The sequence below is a fragment of the Rhinolophus ferrumequinum genome, chromosome 24 (genome assembly GCF_004115265.2).
Source record: "Rhinolophus ferrumequinum isolate MPI-CBG mRhiFer1 chromosome 24, mRhiFer1_v1.p, whole genome shotgun sequence".
Taxonomy (NCBI): Eukaryota; Metazoa; Chordata; class Mammalia; order Chiroptera; family Rhinolophidae; genus Rhinolophus; species Rhinolophus ferrumequinum.
The window spans coordinates 4,088,438-4,106,417 of record NC_046307.1 but is presented as its reverse complement, the minus strand read 5'-3'; the positions used below and the strand labels follow the sequence as shown (position 1 = coordinate 4,106,417).

At 40.9% G+C, this 17,980-nt stretch overlaps 1 protein-coding gene across 1 annotated transcript; it reads right to left on the bottom strand.

Moving 5' to 3' along the window:
* Nucleotides 1-589: 589 nt before the first annotated feature.
* Nucleotides 590-16,516, bottom strand: LOC117017033 (olfactory receptor 56-like). The gene is given in 3 exon segments (XM_033096927.1): nt 590-1,630; nt 16,271-16,299; nt 16,510-16,516. Coding segments are annotated over 3 exon segments (1,077 nt in total).
* Nucleotides 16,517-17,980: the final 1,464 nt, after the last annotated feature.

The window sequence follows — 17,980 nt, the reverse complement described above, 5'->3', positions numbered from 1 at the left end:
TAACACCAACCATGCAATGGGGCCCTGAGATTTCCATGTGTCACAGGTCAGGTTTCCTGGAAGTAGACTGCCACATGCTTTGGATGCAGGAGGTTTATTGGAGAGTGCTCTCACGATTGAAACATATTGTGGCAAAAGGGAGGCAAGGAAGCACAATTAGATGCAGGGAGAAGTTGCCTGTGATGCCTCCTGCAGGGAGATTGGAGCTGGGATGGCCATATAGGGTCAAACTGAGGCAAGGCGGCCAGGCCTTTATATCCTACATTGACCAGTCATAGGATTTAGGCATCCCCTCAAAGCGAAGCATGACCTTGGGCACAGTGCATTCTCCTCAGTCATGGGCAATTCCTACAGAAGGACACAGTTGAGACCTGGCGCCTGCCAACTCTCCCGGCAGCTGTGGAGTAAAGACACTGTGTCTTTCATTTTTTGTAGGCCCGTAGGTCCAGGCTTCCTTCCACATTGCCCACACTCAGCATGGACACGATGGATTAAATTGACGTGCTAATATGATGAATTCTCTGGTCAGAGAATGCCTTTTATTTTCAGTAGGGTACATTTGTTTCTCCTCCAATTGAACCACAATGGACTAATCCAGGTTCCCCGGCCCCAGGGCCCACATCTGCAGGAGCCAGTGACAACCTACTCCTGCCCCCCCACCACAAGGACATCTCCCCAGGAGTTTCCTGGGAGCCCCAGCCACTTCCTTGTTCCTCAGGCTGTAGATAAGTGGGTTGAGCATAGGGGTGATCATGGTATAGAAGGCAGAGATCACTTTGTCCTGCTTGGAGGAGTGGTAGATCTGGGGCCGCATGTAGGTGATCATGGCGGCCCCATAGAAGAGGGAGACCACTGCCATGTGGGAGGAGCAGGTAGCAAAGGCCTTCTGCCGACCTTCCGCAGAGCGCATGCGGAGAACGGCCATCAGGATCCACAGGTAGGAGGCAGAGATGACAGAGAAGGGCAGGAGCAGCATGAGGACACAGCAGACATAGATCATGGTCTCATAGACGGAGGTGTCAGCCCAGGCCAGCTTGAGCACGGCGGGGACCTCACAGAAAAAGTGGTCGATTTCCTGGGAGCCACAGTAGGCGAAGCGCAGGTTGAAGACAGCCTAGATCAGCCCGTCTTTCAGGCCAGACAGCCAGGACCCTCCCACCATGAGCCAGCAGACCCGGTGGCTCCTGACCACCGAGTACCTCAATGGGTTGCTGATGGCCACATAGTGGTTGTAGGCCATGAAGGCCAGCAGGAAGCACTCATCCCCCAGGAGGGTGAGAAAGAAGAGGATCTGGAGCCCACAACCTGTGAAAGAGATGGAGCCCTGGCCCAGGAGGAAGTCGGCAGCCATCCAAGGCACAATGGTGGAGATGAGCATGACATCCATGAGTGACAGCCAGCCGAGGAAGAAGTACATGGGGTTGTGTAGGCGGGAGTCCACATTGATGAGGAGGATCATGAGCCCCTTGCCAGAGAGGGCCACCAGAAACATGACCATGATGATAGAGAAGAGCAAGTGGTACAGTGGTGTGTAGGTGAAGAGGCCCAGGGACGAAGTGGGAGATGAGAGTCTGGTTTCCCATCCAGGCCATTGTTCCTGCAGAGGGATGTGCCATGGGAGGGTTGGGGTCTGGAAGCAGGAGGGTTATGTTTAGTGCCGTAATTATGAGGATACCACAACTTTGCCCAATGTGTTGTTGCCTACTTTTAATGTTATTTGGTTTAGGATAATAGGCCTGGCCCCTTTTAGAAAAACAATCTCTAACAAAGATGTAAACTGTTGGTGTTGTTTTAACTTCTAGGAGTTTCTGCATATAGTTGAAAAGCAAATTTTAAGCTCTTTATTGCTAAAGTGGATACTGCTTTTGCCTCTGCTAGGAATTGGTCTGTTCTCCAGGCCTCATATTTGCTTCTCCTACAAAACTCCAAGCCAGCCTCACCCAAGGATTGGCTTAATCAGGAAAAAGTACTAAAGCAGCAAAGACATTTACCAACTGTGTGAACTGGGTACTTACATAACCTTTCGGAACCTCAGTTTCCTTATATTAAATAAGGATAACAATACCATTTTATAGAGTGACATTAAATTGAAGTTTATAACAACCAATGCCTAGTAGGTTAGAAGTGATAATGGCTGACATTACTTGAGCATTTCTCATGTGCCAGGCACCATGATGATTACTCCTCACATTTAATCTTCATAAATGCCCTGAAAGATTGATAATTACCCATTTCACAAGTTGGGAAACTGAGACAGAGGAAGGTTAATTAATTTTGTGCTTTTTCAGATATGAAAGCTTAAAGTGTTTCCTGAGAAACTTGGTAAATGAGAAACTAGAGGCAACTGAAATGCCCAACCCAAAGGAATAACTAAGAAAGTTATGGTACAATCACATAATAAAGGAATATGTAGTCATTGAGATATTTATGACATTTTAAAAGATATTGAGCAAAAATTTATATCTACTGAGTTTTTTTAAGAGTGGGAGTAAATATGCCAAGATATTAAGAGTGTGGTTTCTTCTAGGGAGTGGGATTAAGGATTATGTCTCCCCAAGTTATTTGCATTTTACACATTTTTATAAGGAATGTGAAAATATAATTTTTAAAGCAAAGTTATATATAATATCAACATGCAAACTAGCAGTTTTCTCATTTTTATACCACCAACCAATAAGTAAAAGTAGTAGAAAAAACAAATATATCTTATTCACAATTGCAACAAATCCTGTAAAGTACCTAGGAAAGAACTCTAAGGGTAACAATGATGAAACATTTGGAAGGCATGAAAGAAGGCCTGAAGAAAGCTATGCATATTCTTGCTTACGTAGGCTCAACACTGTAAGGATGTAAATTCTCTCCAAAACAAATCTGTAAAATCATGTGATCCCAACTAAAACCCAAAGGACACTTGTAGTTTGAAGATGGCAGTGTAGAAGTGTAGATGTTACCCAAAACAGTAAGGAGAGCCAGAGCAGAAGCACAGTCCATGTTGAACGAAGTTAGGATGGCTGAAAGCTGAATCCACAAGACAAAATTGGGAAGAACAGCAAAAGGAGTAGAAACTGAGAAGAGTGAAGGAGAAAATGGAAAAAGGACACCTGTGAACATAAACCACAAAGTAACCTCTGCAAAGATAGGGACAAAACCAAAATCACTAGGTGGTGCCAGTGGAAGCAAGGAACTGGTTTGAGGAAGCCTTGGGATGCAACTTATTGCAAGGAGCAGAGGAGAAGGAATTGAACAAGCAATCCTGCAAACCAGTTGTACTTGGAGGAAGAATTCTGTCTGATGGCCTGGAGAGAAGAGAGAGTGTATTAGGAATAGTCCTCCAGTTTTCCATCTAAGTAGCCTGAGAATAACTAAAGGTTATATTGAACACACAGCATCTGGAGAACCATGATATACAAAGGACACCACCTCTAGGCTAAAATGGCCGATTGAGCACACAGTTCCTGTTCCCTCTGAAAACCCCCCCAGCAGGAAAGTGCCCACAAACACAGTGAGGAGAAGACAGAATACAACAGCAACATTCTTTGTAACTGGAAGCAGGTGGGTGGGTGGTAACCTGCAGACCTGAGAAGGCAGAGGCACTGATTAAGTTGTGCTGAAGGTGAAACTGAGACCAGGCCTTGCTCGAAAGTCCACAACAGAAGCACAGATCCCTCCCGACTCCACACAGATGGGCCCTGCCCTTCCCTCAGCCTGGCAGAAAGTAGAAAACTAATTCTCCAGGGCAGTTGAGGCTGGGGGGTCCTGCATGAGGTGAGTCTGTTGTCAACGCAAAGTGATATGTGACCAAAGGAGGGTCACTGACCTCATCATCCACTCAGCTCTGGGAAGCTCTCTGCCCTAATCCAGGAATCTGACAGTACAGGAAACATCTAAAGATACTGATGTCTGAGTTTTTAAAAAAATAACATAAAAACCCTATCATCTCACCCAGAGTGAAACCACTACTGACATGCCACATCCATGTGCTTGGAGCACCCAACTTGTTTTTATTACCCCACATTTTAATATTAGCAGACAATTGAGGATCAGTAGACATCTGAAAAAAGTTGTCACCCTCATAAGAAAAGAAAACCAACAAAACAATATGAATGAATGGAAAGACTCTTCAGGGAAATAAAAAGTTTTAAAATTCTCACAATCAACATTGGGTGAGATACATAAAGATAATATAAACATAAAACAAGAATAAGATCTTAACAAAAAAGGAGCATTCATGGAATGGAGTTTTAAAAAACAAAAATACCTTTTGATTAAGCAGGTCTATTTACAAGAATACATTACAGGTGTATTGCATATATGTAAAATGATGCCTAGACAATAAGATTTGGTGTAGATTTGTTTGTAGTAGAAAAAAGATTGCAAACAATCTAAATATCCATCAATAGAGGAAAGAGTCAACGAACCATGGAATAATATGCAAATAAGAAACAGAATAGGTTGCTTTTGAGTGTTGATATAGAATTCTCTCCAATTTATACTGTTGAGTGAAAAAGGCACAGAACAGAGTAGTATATAGTATAATTGTACATACAACATATCACGTACTGTATAATTTTGTCATAATTATATTACATATTATAGAAACTATGTGTTACATGTTATAGTCATATAATTATACTCTATTATATATCATATAATATATAATATTATGTAATATTATATAATATTACATTTTACATATACAGGTATAAAGAAGAAATGTGTGTGTGTATGTATATACTATAAGTAAAAGCTCTGGAATGAAACAAGAAACAAGTAACACTTTTGCTTCAGATGAAAGAATCAGAAGAATCAGATTGCTGAGATCTAAGCTTGAGAAGAGAGTCTTTACGGTATATGATTTTGTGCCTCTTGAATTTGACTTTTTGTGAGACAATAATATACTTTAAATAACCACATAAACATAATGTTGATGTGAACCCAAAAAGCATTTGTCATGGAAATTGACCAAGTGAGAACCAACATGCATGCACAGCATGTTGCAGAAACTTGAGAAATATTTGTTGAAAAAATAGCCAAAATAATTTTGCAAAAGTTAAACAATGTCCAACAGTTCAGAGTGAAAAGTAAAACTGCCTCATCAGTTATCAAAATATAAAGAGTCTGGTATTGGTGAAGGAAGAAGCAAATTGGCCAAAAGAACAGAATAAATCCAGAATCACACACATATATAGGTGAAAATTTACAATCTGATTTAAATAATAAAATTTAAAATCTCTGAAAAAAGAAGTGCTATTCAATAAATGGTTGAGACAATTGCTCACGTGTTTTGGAAAAAGATTAGATCCCTACTTCATCCCACACACATAAATGAACTCCTGGCAGATTGAGGAACCAAATGGAAAAACTTATAACATTATTAGAAGAAATATAGGAGAATGTGTTTATGACCTTTGAATAGGAATGACCTCATTAAATAAGGCACAAAGAATGAACATAATATATCTAATATATCTAATAATAAATATTTATAATACTCTTTAAAACACATACTACTAGAAAAGGATCACTCCTTTTCATATTTAAAATATATAAATACCCACAAATCTATAGGAAAATGATAAATAAAATGAGCAGTAATTCTCAGAAAAAAAATCCAAATGCACATTATCAGACAGCTTATTTCATTAGTACCTAGAGAAATTAAACTTAAGACAGATACAACTTTTTGCCCATCAAGTTGGCAGAAAGTTTAGTGATATTAAGTATGGGGAGGCAAGAACAAGAGAAACACGCACACACAAAGTACTGAAGGATGCAGAGTATGATAACAGTGGTTACCTTTGGAGAAAGGGTTAGGGTCGGGTGGGGATCATGGTCAAGGAGGGACTCTAGCTTGACCTGTTTGAATTTTTGACAAGCATGTGTTTATGTATTCCTTGAAATACATATTGTCCTGAGCAGGTAACAGATGTATCTGGAAGATCTTTTCTCTTTAAGCTTCCTTTGTAGCATAACATTCTTAAATACATAAAATAAGTAACAATTTAGAAATTTTTTGGAAAAAAGTAAAAATAATGAATTCATATTTTAACATGTATTTTAGAGAGAAGGTAACATCAACTGGATACCATTTTCAATGTCTCCTCCAGGTGTTGTGGGGAATTCTTTGTTGCCAAATCTACCTGGCCAGACACACCATGGTCACAGCACATAGGAGCAAATTGAGAAGCACATCCCAGAAAATGACAGTAACTCTCATAGAGCGACAGCACACAATGCAAGGAGGCCCAAGAGAAAGTGGGTGAGCAGCCAGAAAGGAGAGAAATGAGGAGAAACATTAACAATAGACCCAGAGAGGAATGGAGATATGAAAGGAATAATGGGAAAATGTCAAGGAAAAGGGAGAAAAGATAAACTGCTGTGATACAATGGAGAAACATAAAGAAGGAAAATGTTAGAATATCAGAAATGTTATCTCCCCAGAAGAGATGAAAAGTCAGAAAACAGACACAATGCAATAGATAAGAGGAAGTAGACATGTGTAGTCACACAGCAGCCTAGCCAACTGTCCCCCCGTGTCTTTCCTTAAGGAAAGAAGAGTCTGTGAGACTGTGACTTTCTGGGACTCTGTTCTATCCTTGTGTTTAAACCTTATGTCTCTCTATCTGGTCTCCACAAGATGGTTTACAGCCAAGGACGGGTAAGATAACTCACGGGAGATACAACCCAAGCCAGGCGGAACCGAGTGGAGATGCCCGATGAGCTGCCTTAGAAAAATACGGGAAGGGGCCTTGCCTCCCCTTCCCCCTGCCAAGGAAAAGCCACTGCTGGCTCTGGCTTTTCTCTCGTACCTGTTTGTGAGAGAAGTCATGAAGACAATAAAGATCAGTTCTCTCCACTTATCTCAACGGAACTGTTACAGTATGAAAGACTTGACCCTGAGAGGGTACATATGGTAGTTAAGACATCATGGGACCTTGTGCTTTGGCTGTTTACAGACAAAGGGTGATTGGAGTACACATTTTTCTGCTATGATGTATGAGTCTCACAGACTGTGTAAAAATCAATGTTACTTTCTTGTATTTGTATGTCTATCAATAAAAACCTCCAGTCGGCCTTATTCTGGGCTCCAGTCCTCTGAGACTGCGAGACCCCTGGCCTTCGGAGAGATTTAACTGCATTAAGTTTCTGTTTGTTTCTTTCTTAAAAACTTAACCCAAACCATCCCTTCTCGCACCCTTACTGCCCTTGTTGCGCTGGACGCGACAAACCTGGTGAGAAAGGAGAACTCAGATGGTAGGAGAGAAGGATCAGGACAAAGACACCAGCACAGAAGGGACAAGTCACAGGAAGAGAAGGGACACCTGAATGAAGTGGGCAGCCAGGCAGGGGACAGAGCACTCCCATTACCAATGCCATAATGAGCTCCCTGGGACTCAGGGGCTGTGAGGACCCAGTGTCTTCTCTCCCGGTCCTGTTGGGAAGGGTGTTGGAGCAGACTGCATTGCCTTCAATCCCCTCCAGCTCACTTGGGCATCCCCTGCCCACTTCAGGGTCTTCTCATACTTGCCCTTGGCGCCTCAGGCACCAGATCAGCTGCTTCCAATCTGGACAGAAACACCAGTTATGGCCTCACCCTTCCCAGGTTCCTCCCCCATTGTTGTTCAAGAGCCTGTCCTCTTTCAGGTGACCAAGGCTCCACGTAGCCTGCAAGACGAAATCAGCAGATCCAGACATTCCAGGCCTCTCCCTTCAGTCCCAGCTTTCCTCTCTATCTCAATAAACCGAAGTCCAACCATGTCTGTATTGGTCAGACTGTGTGCTTGTATTCACATCATCCCATTTGCTTGGAATGCCTTCCCTGACACTTCATTCATCCAGCAGACATTTATCGAGCACCTACTATGTGCCAGGCACTGCCCTAGTGCTGAGAATACACTGAACAAGGACTCCAGCCTCTTCCTGGGAGCTGACACTCCAGTTGGCCCTCTCCTCCCATCCCTAAAGCCTTCACTTTTCCATCAATTCCCTCCTCCTCCTTCTTAGTGATCACTCCTCTTTCTCAAAGCATTTGGTGTCCAGAATCAGTAAGTTCCTGATTGATCAAGTGTTGCCTTGGTGACCAACAGAACATGAAATGTTCCTAATATGGGGGTCTATGAACCCTGAAATTGTGTGCAAAATCTTACATGCATAGTTCAGTACAGAAAGTCCATCGTTTTATTTATTCTTTAAAAAAGTGAAAAGACCCCACCTTTTATTGTTTAATTGAAATTTTTTATCTGGTGGTGGTGTTTGCATGTTCAAGAATGGATTTCTCCAACCTTATGTGTGTTTACTGAGCACAAAGGCTTTGTGTGTAGTCTCTGTGTGAGCTACCCAAGTGCATGTAGCTCTCAGGAGAGGCGGCAATTTGACAGGTGCCATGACGCACTATCCCTGCCCTTAAGGGTTCTGGGGAGGAAATTGTCATTTGTTTGGTGGAATCGGGAGAGGTCTTCTGGATCCTGAAGAATAATTGGAATACCTGAGGCTAAGCAGAAGCCGATCAAATATTTCAGGCAGAGGGAAGAGGCAGAGACGTAAAAGCAGTGTTGATGGAGAAGAAAGTTAGGCCCATCATCTGAGTATGGGGTCCACTCAGGAGAATAGTGGAGGGAGCCTGGTCAGGTTGAGACCTTAGGCATCACTGGGTCATAGTTAGGAGCTAGGATTCGGCTAATTATTAGCTTTGGGAAAGTGCTCACTGGATCTTTTACCTCATCTGCAAAATGAAGATAAGAATAATCACCGTTCAGTGTTGTTATAAAGATGAAATGTTTTCATGTGTTCAAAAGCACCAGGCTCTTGCCTGGTTCACACAGAAAAGACTCGATAAATTGTGGCCATTGTTGATTGTGGAGCAAAGGAGCAGGTCAAAGCCTGTTTACAGGATGGCAGAGAGATGGGTTACCAGGGAGGGAAAGAAGTGCCAGGAATCAGCCGTGATGGTCCAAGAAGGAGATGGCCACCAGCTGTGTGATCTTGGGCAGGTTTCTTAACTGTTCTGAGCCCTGGTTTCATCATCTATGATGGCTGTGAGGATAAATAGAATAATGTATGTAAAAGTGCCTACTATAGAGTCTGGCACATAGTAAGTGCTCGATACAGAGTGGCAGCTATGATGATATCCACAACCTGTGTCACTTGTTATGCTCTGGACAAGGTGGTGGCAAGAGGAACATAAATGAGAAGGGACTTTTTTTTTTCTAAAAAAAATCCAGTGCATTGCATTGGATATCAGAATTTTCACATCAAGAGGAAACTTGGACACTGTTTACTCTGACTCTTATCAGATGAATCAACTGATTTCCAATAAATGCTTTTTAGTCAATTGATCAGAGAAGCTAATCTCTTATGTAGGAGGTCCCACTTCAATCTAAGTCCTTGCCACCAACTAAGATGTAAATGTCTCCTGACAAAGCCTTCCCAGATAGTACAACACACAGTTTCAGTTGGGCAACAGCAGAAAGTGTTTTAGGGTAGGAATGCCTTCCTGCACCCCTCATATCAGACTTGCAAGAGCCCCAAGCCATGCATAACAGACTCCTGTAAAGGTGTACCTGGGAATTTTCTCAGACAGCCCTGCAGCAGAAAGAGGAGACAGAACCATGGGACGGCTCTTGTAAAGAGAAAGGAAATTTCAGGGTGGAAAAGAAGGGAGCAGACACACCAAAGCTTGTCTTCCCGAATAATATTATAGCCCTGACTGTCTTTTGACAGGAAGGTATATATGAGACAATATCCAAATAAACATTTGGATCAGCATATATGTGGGGGAGCACAGCAACTAGGAACTTGTTTCTGAGAGTTAGAAATATAGGCACATGTGGTTTTGGTAGGAGAGAACTTTATCACTGTATTTCAAAATCTAACAGCCAAATTTCATCAGACAGAGACAGCTCTCTCAGTACCCTGAAGGGGTCAGTTTAGGCCTGTAGCCATTGTCATATCTTCCCTAGACTTGAAAAGACAAAATAGTGCTGACCCTTTCTAAAACCTGTAGTGAAACCTTGAGGAAGCCACTTCTTTCCTCTGGGTCTCAGTCTCCTAAACTGTAAAATGACAGGTTGGATGAAACAGTCCTCATGTCTTCTCTAGTTCTACCTACAGAATAAGGAATTAGGGGAGAAAACCAAAAGTTTTTAGAAACCAAATCCCACCACACAAGTGTTCTCTACCTCAAAGAGAAATAGTAAGCAGGAGAATGGCAGGGACAGTTGTGGGGTGAACAAACATTTTAAGCATTTGAGAACAGATAGAGGATATACAAGACACAGAGAGGAAGAACCTTACCTGAAACCACGTAATCAGTGACACCAGGAAGGACTGGGGATTGAGGAGGGCAGATACCAGTCTCCACCACCCATGGAGGGCTGCTCTGATCACTCAGTTGGTTCTGCACTGGGGTCTCTGTCAGTGAAGGTCAATGGGGTCACCTCATCTCCTTGAAGGAAATGGGCCTGAATTGACAGCAGGAGGGACCTAAGAAAGGCAGGGAAGAGAAATTTCCAGGCTTAAAAAGGCTTATGTGATCAGAACTCCTCTAGAATCTCCTCCTAACCTGTAAAAATGGGAGTTGACTGAGGTGATTGGGACACTTCCCATCCACAGGCGGGAAATATCTGATGACATACATGGTGGTTGTGGAAAGGTTTTTAAAGGAATGCATTGGTTAAAATGGAAAAAAAAAAAAAAAGGATTCTGAAAGAAGGAACACAAAAGAATCTGGGAGAGCTTTTTGCTAAAACCCTGGCAGATTTTTAAATGGTTACTAAAAAGCCTTCCAGAAGTAAAAATTATATCATGCAGCTACTATACACTCCTCATCCAAAAGGAAAGTAAGGTGGGTGTGTGCTGCATCAGGAGGAGGAGGCTTCTTTCTGGGAGCAGCACACACCCTGTTACCTGTGGAAGAAACCCCTCCCTGGATCAGGTCCAGCAGCCAGCTGAGATGTTTTATTCCCTGCCACTCCTCACTGCAACCCATTGTTCTCCCCTCTGCTGTTTCTTTTTCACAAATCCTTGGAGACCCCTCTTCTGCCACAACTCTGTCCCAAGTCTCTGGCAATTAAACCTCCCAGGGAAGGAAGCCTCCTAAAAAGTTTTCTGCTCATCTCAGATGCACCTACAAACAAACTCTCTCCCAGGGGGAGGTGGAGATAAATTGGGGAAAGTTTCTATTGATCAACCTGGGGGAATTTGCTCTCCTTCCATTCTGAAAGGGCATGGCTAATGTTGCCTTTTGTTTTGTGTTGTCTACCTTGGAAATGGCCACTAAATAATGTGTGTAGGCAAAGCCAATGTGTCATCTTTCAGTCTTCTAGACTGTTACGGTATTCTTCTGCATTCTTCTGTCTCCTCTCTTTACTTAGGTTAAGTGTGGAGTCTCCCATCCAAGATCACATTGACCTTTCTGACTTCAGAGCTCAATTCCACTGGAGCTTAACTCTAGTCTCCAAGAGATCAAGGATTCAACAAACACTTGGCTATTACCAAGAGGTCATCTCTCCCTGGCAATAGCCACCTCCTGCCTACTGTTCTGTCAGCTCCCACTCAGTTAAGTTTCTCTTATATTATGAATTTTCCTAAAATAAAGGTAGCATAGCACAGGCACTTGACCTTGAAGTCAGACAGATCTGGATGGGAATCTAAATAAGATTCCCATCTTAGGAGAGAGGGCCAATAGAAACCAAATTTTCCTCATCTGTAAAGTAAGAATAATGATGTTCACTACAAATATTTGTTGTGAGAATTAAATTAGGCAACCTAAAGTCATCTGCCTGCTATATGTTCTAAGAATTATAGTTACCAGTGTCACTGCCCTCTGTTTTTTCTAAAGCCTGAAAGCTGAGACAAAAATACAGACTTTATAAAAATAGTTTATAAAACTCACTAAACAAATAACTAAAGCCTATAGCAAGTAACAAAACCAAATGCTGAGGAGGGGGAAGGATCTGTTTTGCAGAGTTAACATGTTATAATATTCAAAATGCCTACTTTTCAACAAAATATTAAAGAGCATAAAAAGAAATAAGAAAGTTTGATCCATTCACAGAAGAAATAAACAGAAATTGTTCTTGAGAAAGCACAGACATAGTATTACCAGAAAAGACTTTAAATTAACTGATTTTAAACATTCTCAACAAGGAAAGACACCATGGACAAAGAGCTAAAGAAAATTAGGAGATCAATGTATGACTAAATACAGAATATCAGCAAATAGATAGAAATTACAAAACAGACACACAAACAGAAATTCTGAAAAGTACAATAAGTGAAATGAAAAAGTCAGTAGAGGTTATCAATAGCAGATTTAAGAATGCAGAAGAAAAAAAATCATTGAACTTCATAGGTTAATTCAGATTATCATGTTTACACAACAGAGAAAAAAAGAATGAAGAATAATAAAGAGAGCCTATGAAATCTGTGAGACACCATGAAGCACAGCAACACAGGCATTTGGAAATTCAAGAAAGAGAGGATACAAAGCTGCAATAAGAATATTTAAAGAAACAATTGTTGTAAATTGTTCAATTTTTTTTTTGAGGGGAACAGGATTTATTGGGGAACAGTGTGTACTTCCAGGGCTTTTTCCAGTCAAGTTGTTGTCCTTTTCAATCTTAGTTGTGAAGGGTGAAGCTCAGCTCCAGGTCCAGTTGCTGTTGTTAGTTGCAGGGGGCGCAGCCCACCATCTCTTGGGGGAGTCCAACTGGCAACCTTGTGGTTGAGACGACAGGCTCCAACCAACCGAGCCATCAAGAAGCTCAGCTGCAGCTCAGCGCAAGGTGCTATATTAAATATTAGTTGCAGGGGGCGCAGCTGTGGGAGTCAAGGAATCAAACTGGCAACAAGGAATCCCACTGGCCCATGTGGGAATCGAACTGGCAGCCTTTGGCATTAGAAGCATGGAGCTCCAACTGCCTGAGCCACCGGGCCGGCCGCTAAATTGTTCAAATTTGATAAATGATATCAATCAACTATTTAAGAAATTTATTGAAGTCCAAGAAGCAGAAATACAAAGATCCATACAGAGGCACATTATAATAAAATTGTTAGAAGCCAAGAACAAAGAGAGACTTTTGAAAGCAACAAGAGAACAACAACTCATCATGTACATGGGCTTGGTGAGATTAACAGCAGAGTTCTTATCAGAAACCATGGAGATCAGAAGGAAGTGGGCTGACTACTGAAAGAAAAAAAAACTGTCAACTAAGAATTCTATATCTGGCAAAACTATCTTCTAAAGTGAAGGAGAAATCAAGACATTTGTAACCAAATAAAAGCTGAGGGAGTTCGTTGTTAGTAGACCTACTCTAGAAGAAATGCTAAAGGGAGTCATTGAGCCTGAAATGAAAGGACTCTAGATGGTAACTTAAGGCCATATGAAGAAAAAACTCTGGTAAAAATAACGTAGGTAAATATAAAAGTCAGTATTATCATGTTTTTGGTTTGTGACTTTATTTCCTACACGATTAAAAGATAAATGCATTAAATAATTACAAACCTATGTAAATTGGCACACAGTGTAGAAAGATGTAATATTTGCAGCAACAACAACATAAAAGGGGACAGTGCTTCTTTTTGTTTTAAGATTTTTTTTTTAATTGGGGAAGGGGAACAGGACTTTATTGGGGAACAGTGGGTACTTCCAGGACTTTTTTTTTTCCCCAAGTCAAGTTGTTGTCCTTTCAATCTTAGTTCAGCTTCAAGTTGTTGTCCTTTCAGTCTTAGTTGTGGAGGGCGCAGCTCAGCTCCAGTTGCTGTTGCTAGTTGCAGGGGGTGCAGCCCACCATCCCTTGAGGGAGTCGAACCGGCACCCTTGTGGTTGAGAGGATGCGCTCCAACCAATTAAGCCATTCAGGAGCTCAGTGACAGCTCAGCTCAAGGTGTCATGTTCAATCTTAGTTGCAGGGGCTGGAGCCCATCATCCCTTGCTGGACTCGAGGAATTGAACTGGCAACCTTGTGGTTGAGAGCCCAGTGGCCCATGTGGGAATCGAACTGGAAGCCTTCGGAGTTAGGAACATGGAGCTCTAACCACCTGAGGCACCAGGCCGGCCCCTGTATTTGTATGCTATAAAAGCTAAATTTGTATTAATTTAAATTAGATTATTATAAGTTTAGGATATGAATTGTAATCCTTATGGCAAATACTAAGGAAATATCTTTAAAGTATATACAAAAAGAAGTGAGAAGGGAATCAAAAGAGTACACTACCCCCCAAAATCAATTATGCACAAAAAAGGCAGTAATAAAAGAAATGAGAAAGTAAAAAATATAAAACATGTTGGAAATAAATATCAAAATGGCAAAAGTGTCTGTTCTTATAAGTAATTACTTTAAATTTCAATGGCTTAAACGCTCCAATTAAAAGGCAAAGATGGGCAGAATAGATTTTTAAAAAACATGATTCAACTATATGTTGTCTACAAGAGATTTATTTAGATCCAAAGACACAAATATTAAAATAAAAAGATGGAAAAAGGATGCTCCATGCAAATATAGTCAAAAAGGAGCTGGGGTGGCAATACTAATATCAGAAAAAAATATTTTGAGAAAAAAGCTTACAAGAGACAAAGTAAATTATATATTGATAAAGAGTCCATTTATCAAGAATTTTTAACATTATAACATACGTGCATGAAACTGAGCCCCAAATATATGAAGCAAACTTTGACAGATTTTTAAGGAAAAACAGACAGTTTTGTAATAATAGTGGGAGACTTAATACTTTCATTAATGTATAGAACATCTAGACAAAAGATTAATGAGGAAATAGAGGATATGAACAATATTACAATATACTAAACATTTACTAAACATTTACAGGACACTTTAACCCAACAACAAGAGGATTCATATTTTTCTTAAGGGCACAAAAAACATTCTTTAGGATAAACCATATGTTAGGCCACAAAATAGCTCTTGATAAATTTAAAATATTAAAGTAATAGAGTGTTTTCTATTACCAGAATATAATGAAACAAGAAAATAGTAAAAGGAGAAAAACTGGAAAATTAAAAATATATATGGAAATTAAACAACACAACTCTTAGCCCATGGATCAAAGAAGAAATCACAGGAGAAATTAGAAAAATCTTCAGACAAATGAAAATGAAAACACAATATGCCAAAATATGAGATGTAGGGAAAGAAATGCTCAGAGGCAATTTTATAGCTGTATATTTACAGCCTACATATAAAGGATGAGTTCAAAACATAACTTATTTATACTTTAAAGAACTAGAAAAAGAGCAAACTAAACCCAAAGCTAGCAGAATGAAGAAAATAAAGATTAGACTGGAGATACACTAAATAGAGAATAGAAATACAGCAAAGAAAATCAACTAAACCAAAAGTTGTTTTTTGAAGATCAAAGAAACAAAATTTACAAACTTTTAGCTAGACTGAAACACAAAAAGAGAGAGAAGACAATAACTAAAAATCAGAAGTGAAATAAGGACATTATTAGAACTTAGAGGAATAAAAAGATTATAAGAAAATACAATGAACAATTTTACACAAATAAAAAGTAGATAAATGAAATAAAAATCATCAAATTCCTAGAAATACACAAACTAGCAAAACTGACTCAAGAAGAAATAGAAAATGTAAAGTTATAATATATATATATATATATATATATATATATATATATATAATAGAGAGAGAGAGAGAGAGAGAGAGAGAGAGAGAAAGAGAGAATGATAAAAGTGTACAGTGTTTTCATTTATACAAGAAAATAAGTTCTGGAGATTTAATGTCCAGCATGGTAATTATAGTTAATAATATTGTGTTGTAAATCTTTCAGAGATCTCACCACAAAAAAAAGGTAAGAAGGTGGTGAAGTCAAGATGGTGGAGTAGGTAAACTCTGAGCTCACCTTCTCCAATGATCACATCAAAATTACAGCTGAATTATAGAACAACCATTACTGAGAACCATCTGAAGACTAGCTAACCAGAATTCTTATAACAAGGGTAATAAAGAAGAAGTCACATTAAGATGGGTAGGAGGGACAGAGATATGAACTGGGTAAGTTCACTCCTGTTGTGCAGTGATTAAGAAGCAGGGGGGATAGATCAGGTATGGAGGTTCCCCCTGAGGAACAAGGGGTCCCAACCCAACATCGGGTCCCCCAGCTTGAGGTACCAGTGCCAGGAAGAGGAGTCCCCATAAAATCTGGCCTTGAGAACCAGCAAAGATTGCATTCCAGAGAGACAAAGGGCTGCAGGAGATGCTTCTCTTAAAGGGTTATCACACAGACTCACTTGCTTAAACTCCAGCACAGGGGTAGCACCTTGAAAAGCACCAGGGATATAGGGGAAAAAAACAAAATTTACTAACTTCAGGGTGACCAATCGGAGCAATTCTCTCAGGGGATGGAAGTGCTGGCAAGTGCCATTGTTCCTTTGTGAGGCACTCCTAATACTGGCTCAGAGCAGGCAGGTGCAAAATCTGTGCTCTCTGTTAACCTGGTTAACACCATTTGCCCCACACTGGTGATTACCTGACATCTTGCCCTACACAACTCATTCCCTCGCCAAGTCCTGTTCCAGTGGCTCCTCCACACAACTGTCTGCTTCAGCTTGTGCTGTGGAATTTCCCCCAAATCTGAAAACCTCTCATGAGTGACGGCTGCCCTTGACTTGCACTGGAGACTCTCTCAAAGGTCTACAAACCCAAAACAAGCAGCAGCTAGCCTCAGTATACATTGTAACTCCTGCCAAGTGGCCCCAAGTCCAGCAAAAGTGGCCCCAAGTCCAGTCAAATTGCATTTAACTCCCATCAGGAGGCCCCAACCCTGGCATAAGTGATGACCAGTCTTGGCCTGTAGCTATGCTCCAACTTAGCCACCACAAGCCTGGCACAAGTGTCAGCTGGCCTCAGTTCACAGCATAGCTCTCTCAAGTGCCCCCAAGGCCAGAACAAGTGGGAAAATGACCACAGATGACTCTGTAACTCCTACCAAATGGCCCCAAGACCAACACAAGTGGTGACTGAACTTGACCAGTACCACAGTCTCTCCCTATGGGCTCCAGATACAATAAACCTGTCCCTGGCTTCAGACCACACCACAGCCCCACTCAACCAGCTTCAAATCTAACACACCAGACAAGAGGACTCAGCTGGTACAGAACAATGACTCCTGCTCCAAGGGATCAACCCCCACCCAACAGCTTTGCTCTGTATTAGCAACAGGGCCTTAACAGTCAGTCAACCTGAGGATCAGCCCATTCACTGACATGCCAGTAGCAATCAAGGCACAACCTGCACAGAGAACATCCTTGGAGCACCTGGCTCCTGTGACAAGAGAGACTGTGCAACTGGACCCCACAGGACACCTTCTTCATAAGACCACTGTTTTAAGACCAGAAAAAATAACAGATCCAGTTAATACTGGATACAACAAAGCGAGGTCAGACAAAATGAAGAGACAAAAATACATGTCCCAGGGTAAGGGGGATCAAATATATGGTGATGGAAGGAGAACTGATTCTGGGTGGTGAGCACACAATGGGATTTATAGATGATGTAATACAGAATTGTACACCTGAAATCTATGTAATTTTACTAACAATTGTCACCCCCAATAAATTAAAAAAAAAATACATGTCCCAATGAAAGAACAGGACAAAACTGAAAAGAAAGAAAGAACAAACAAAACAGAAATAAGCAATCTACGAATAAAGAGTTCAAAATACTGGTTATAAGGATGCTTAATGAACTTGGAAGGAGAATAGATGAACTCAATGAGAACTTCAACAAAAAGATAGAAAACATAAAAAATAGCCAATCAGGGGTGGCTGGCTGGCTCAGTTGGTTAGAGCGCAGTGCTCATAACACCAAGGTTGCCGGTTTGATTCCCACATGGGCCAGTGAGCTGCACCCTCCACAACTAGATTGAAAACAATGACTTGCTTGGAGCTGATGGATCCTGGAAAAACACACTGTTCCCCAATATTTCCACTAAAAATTAA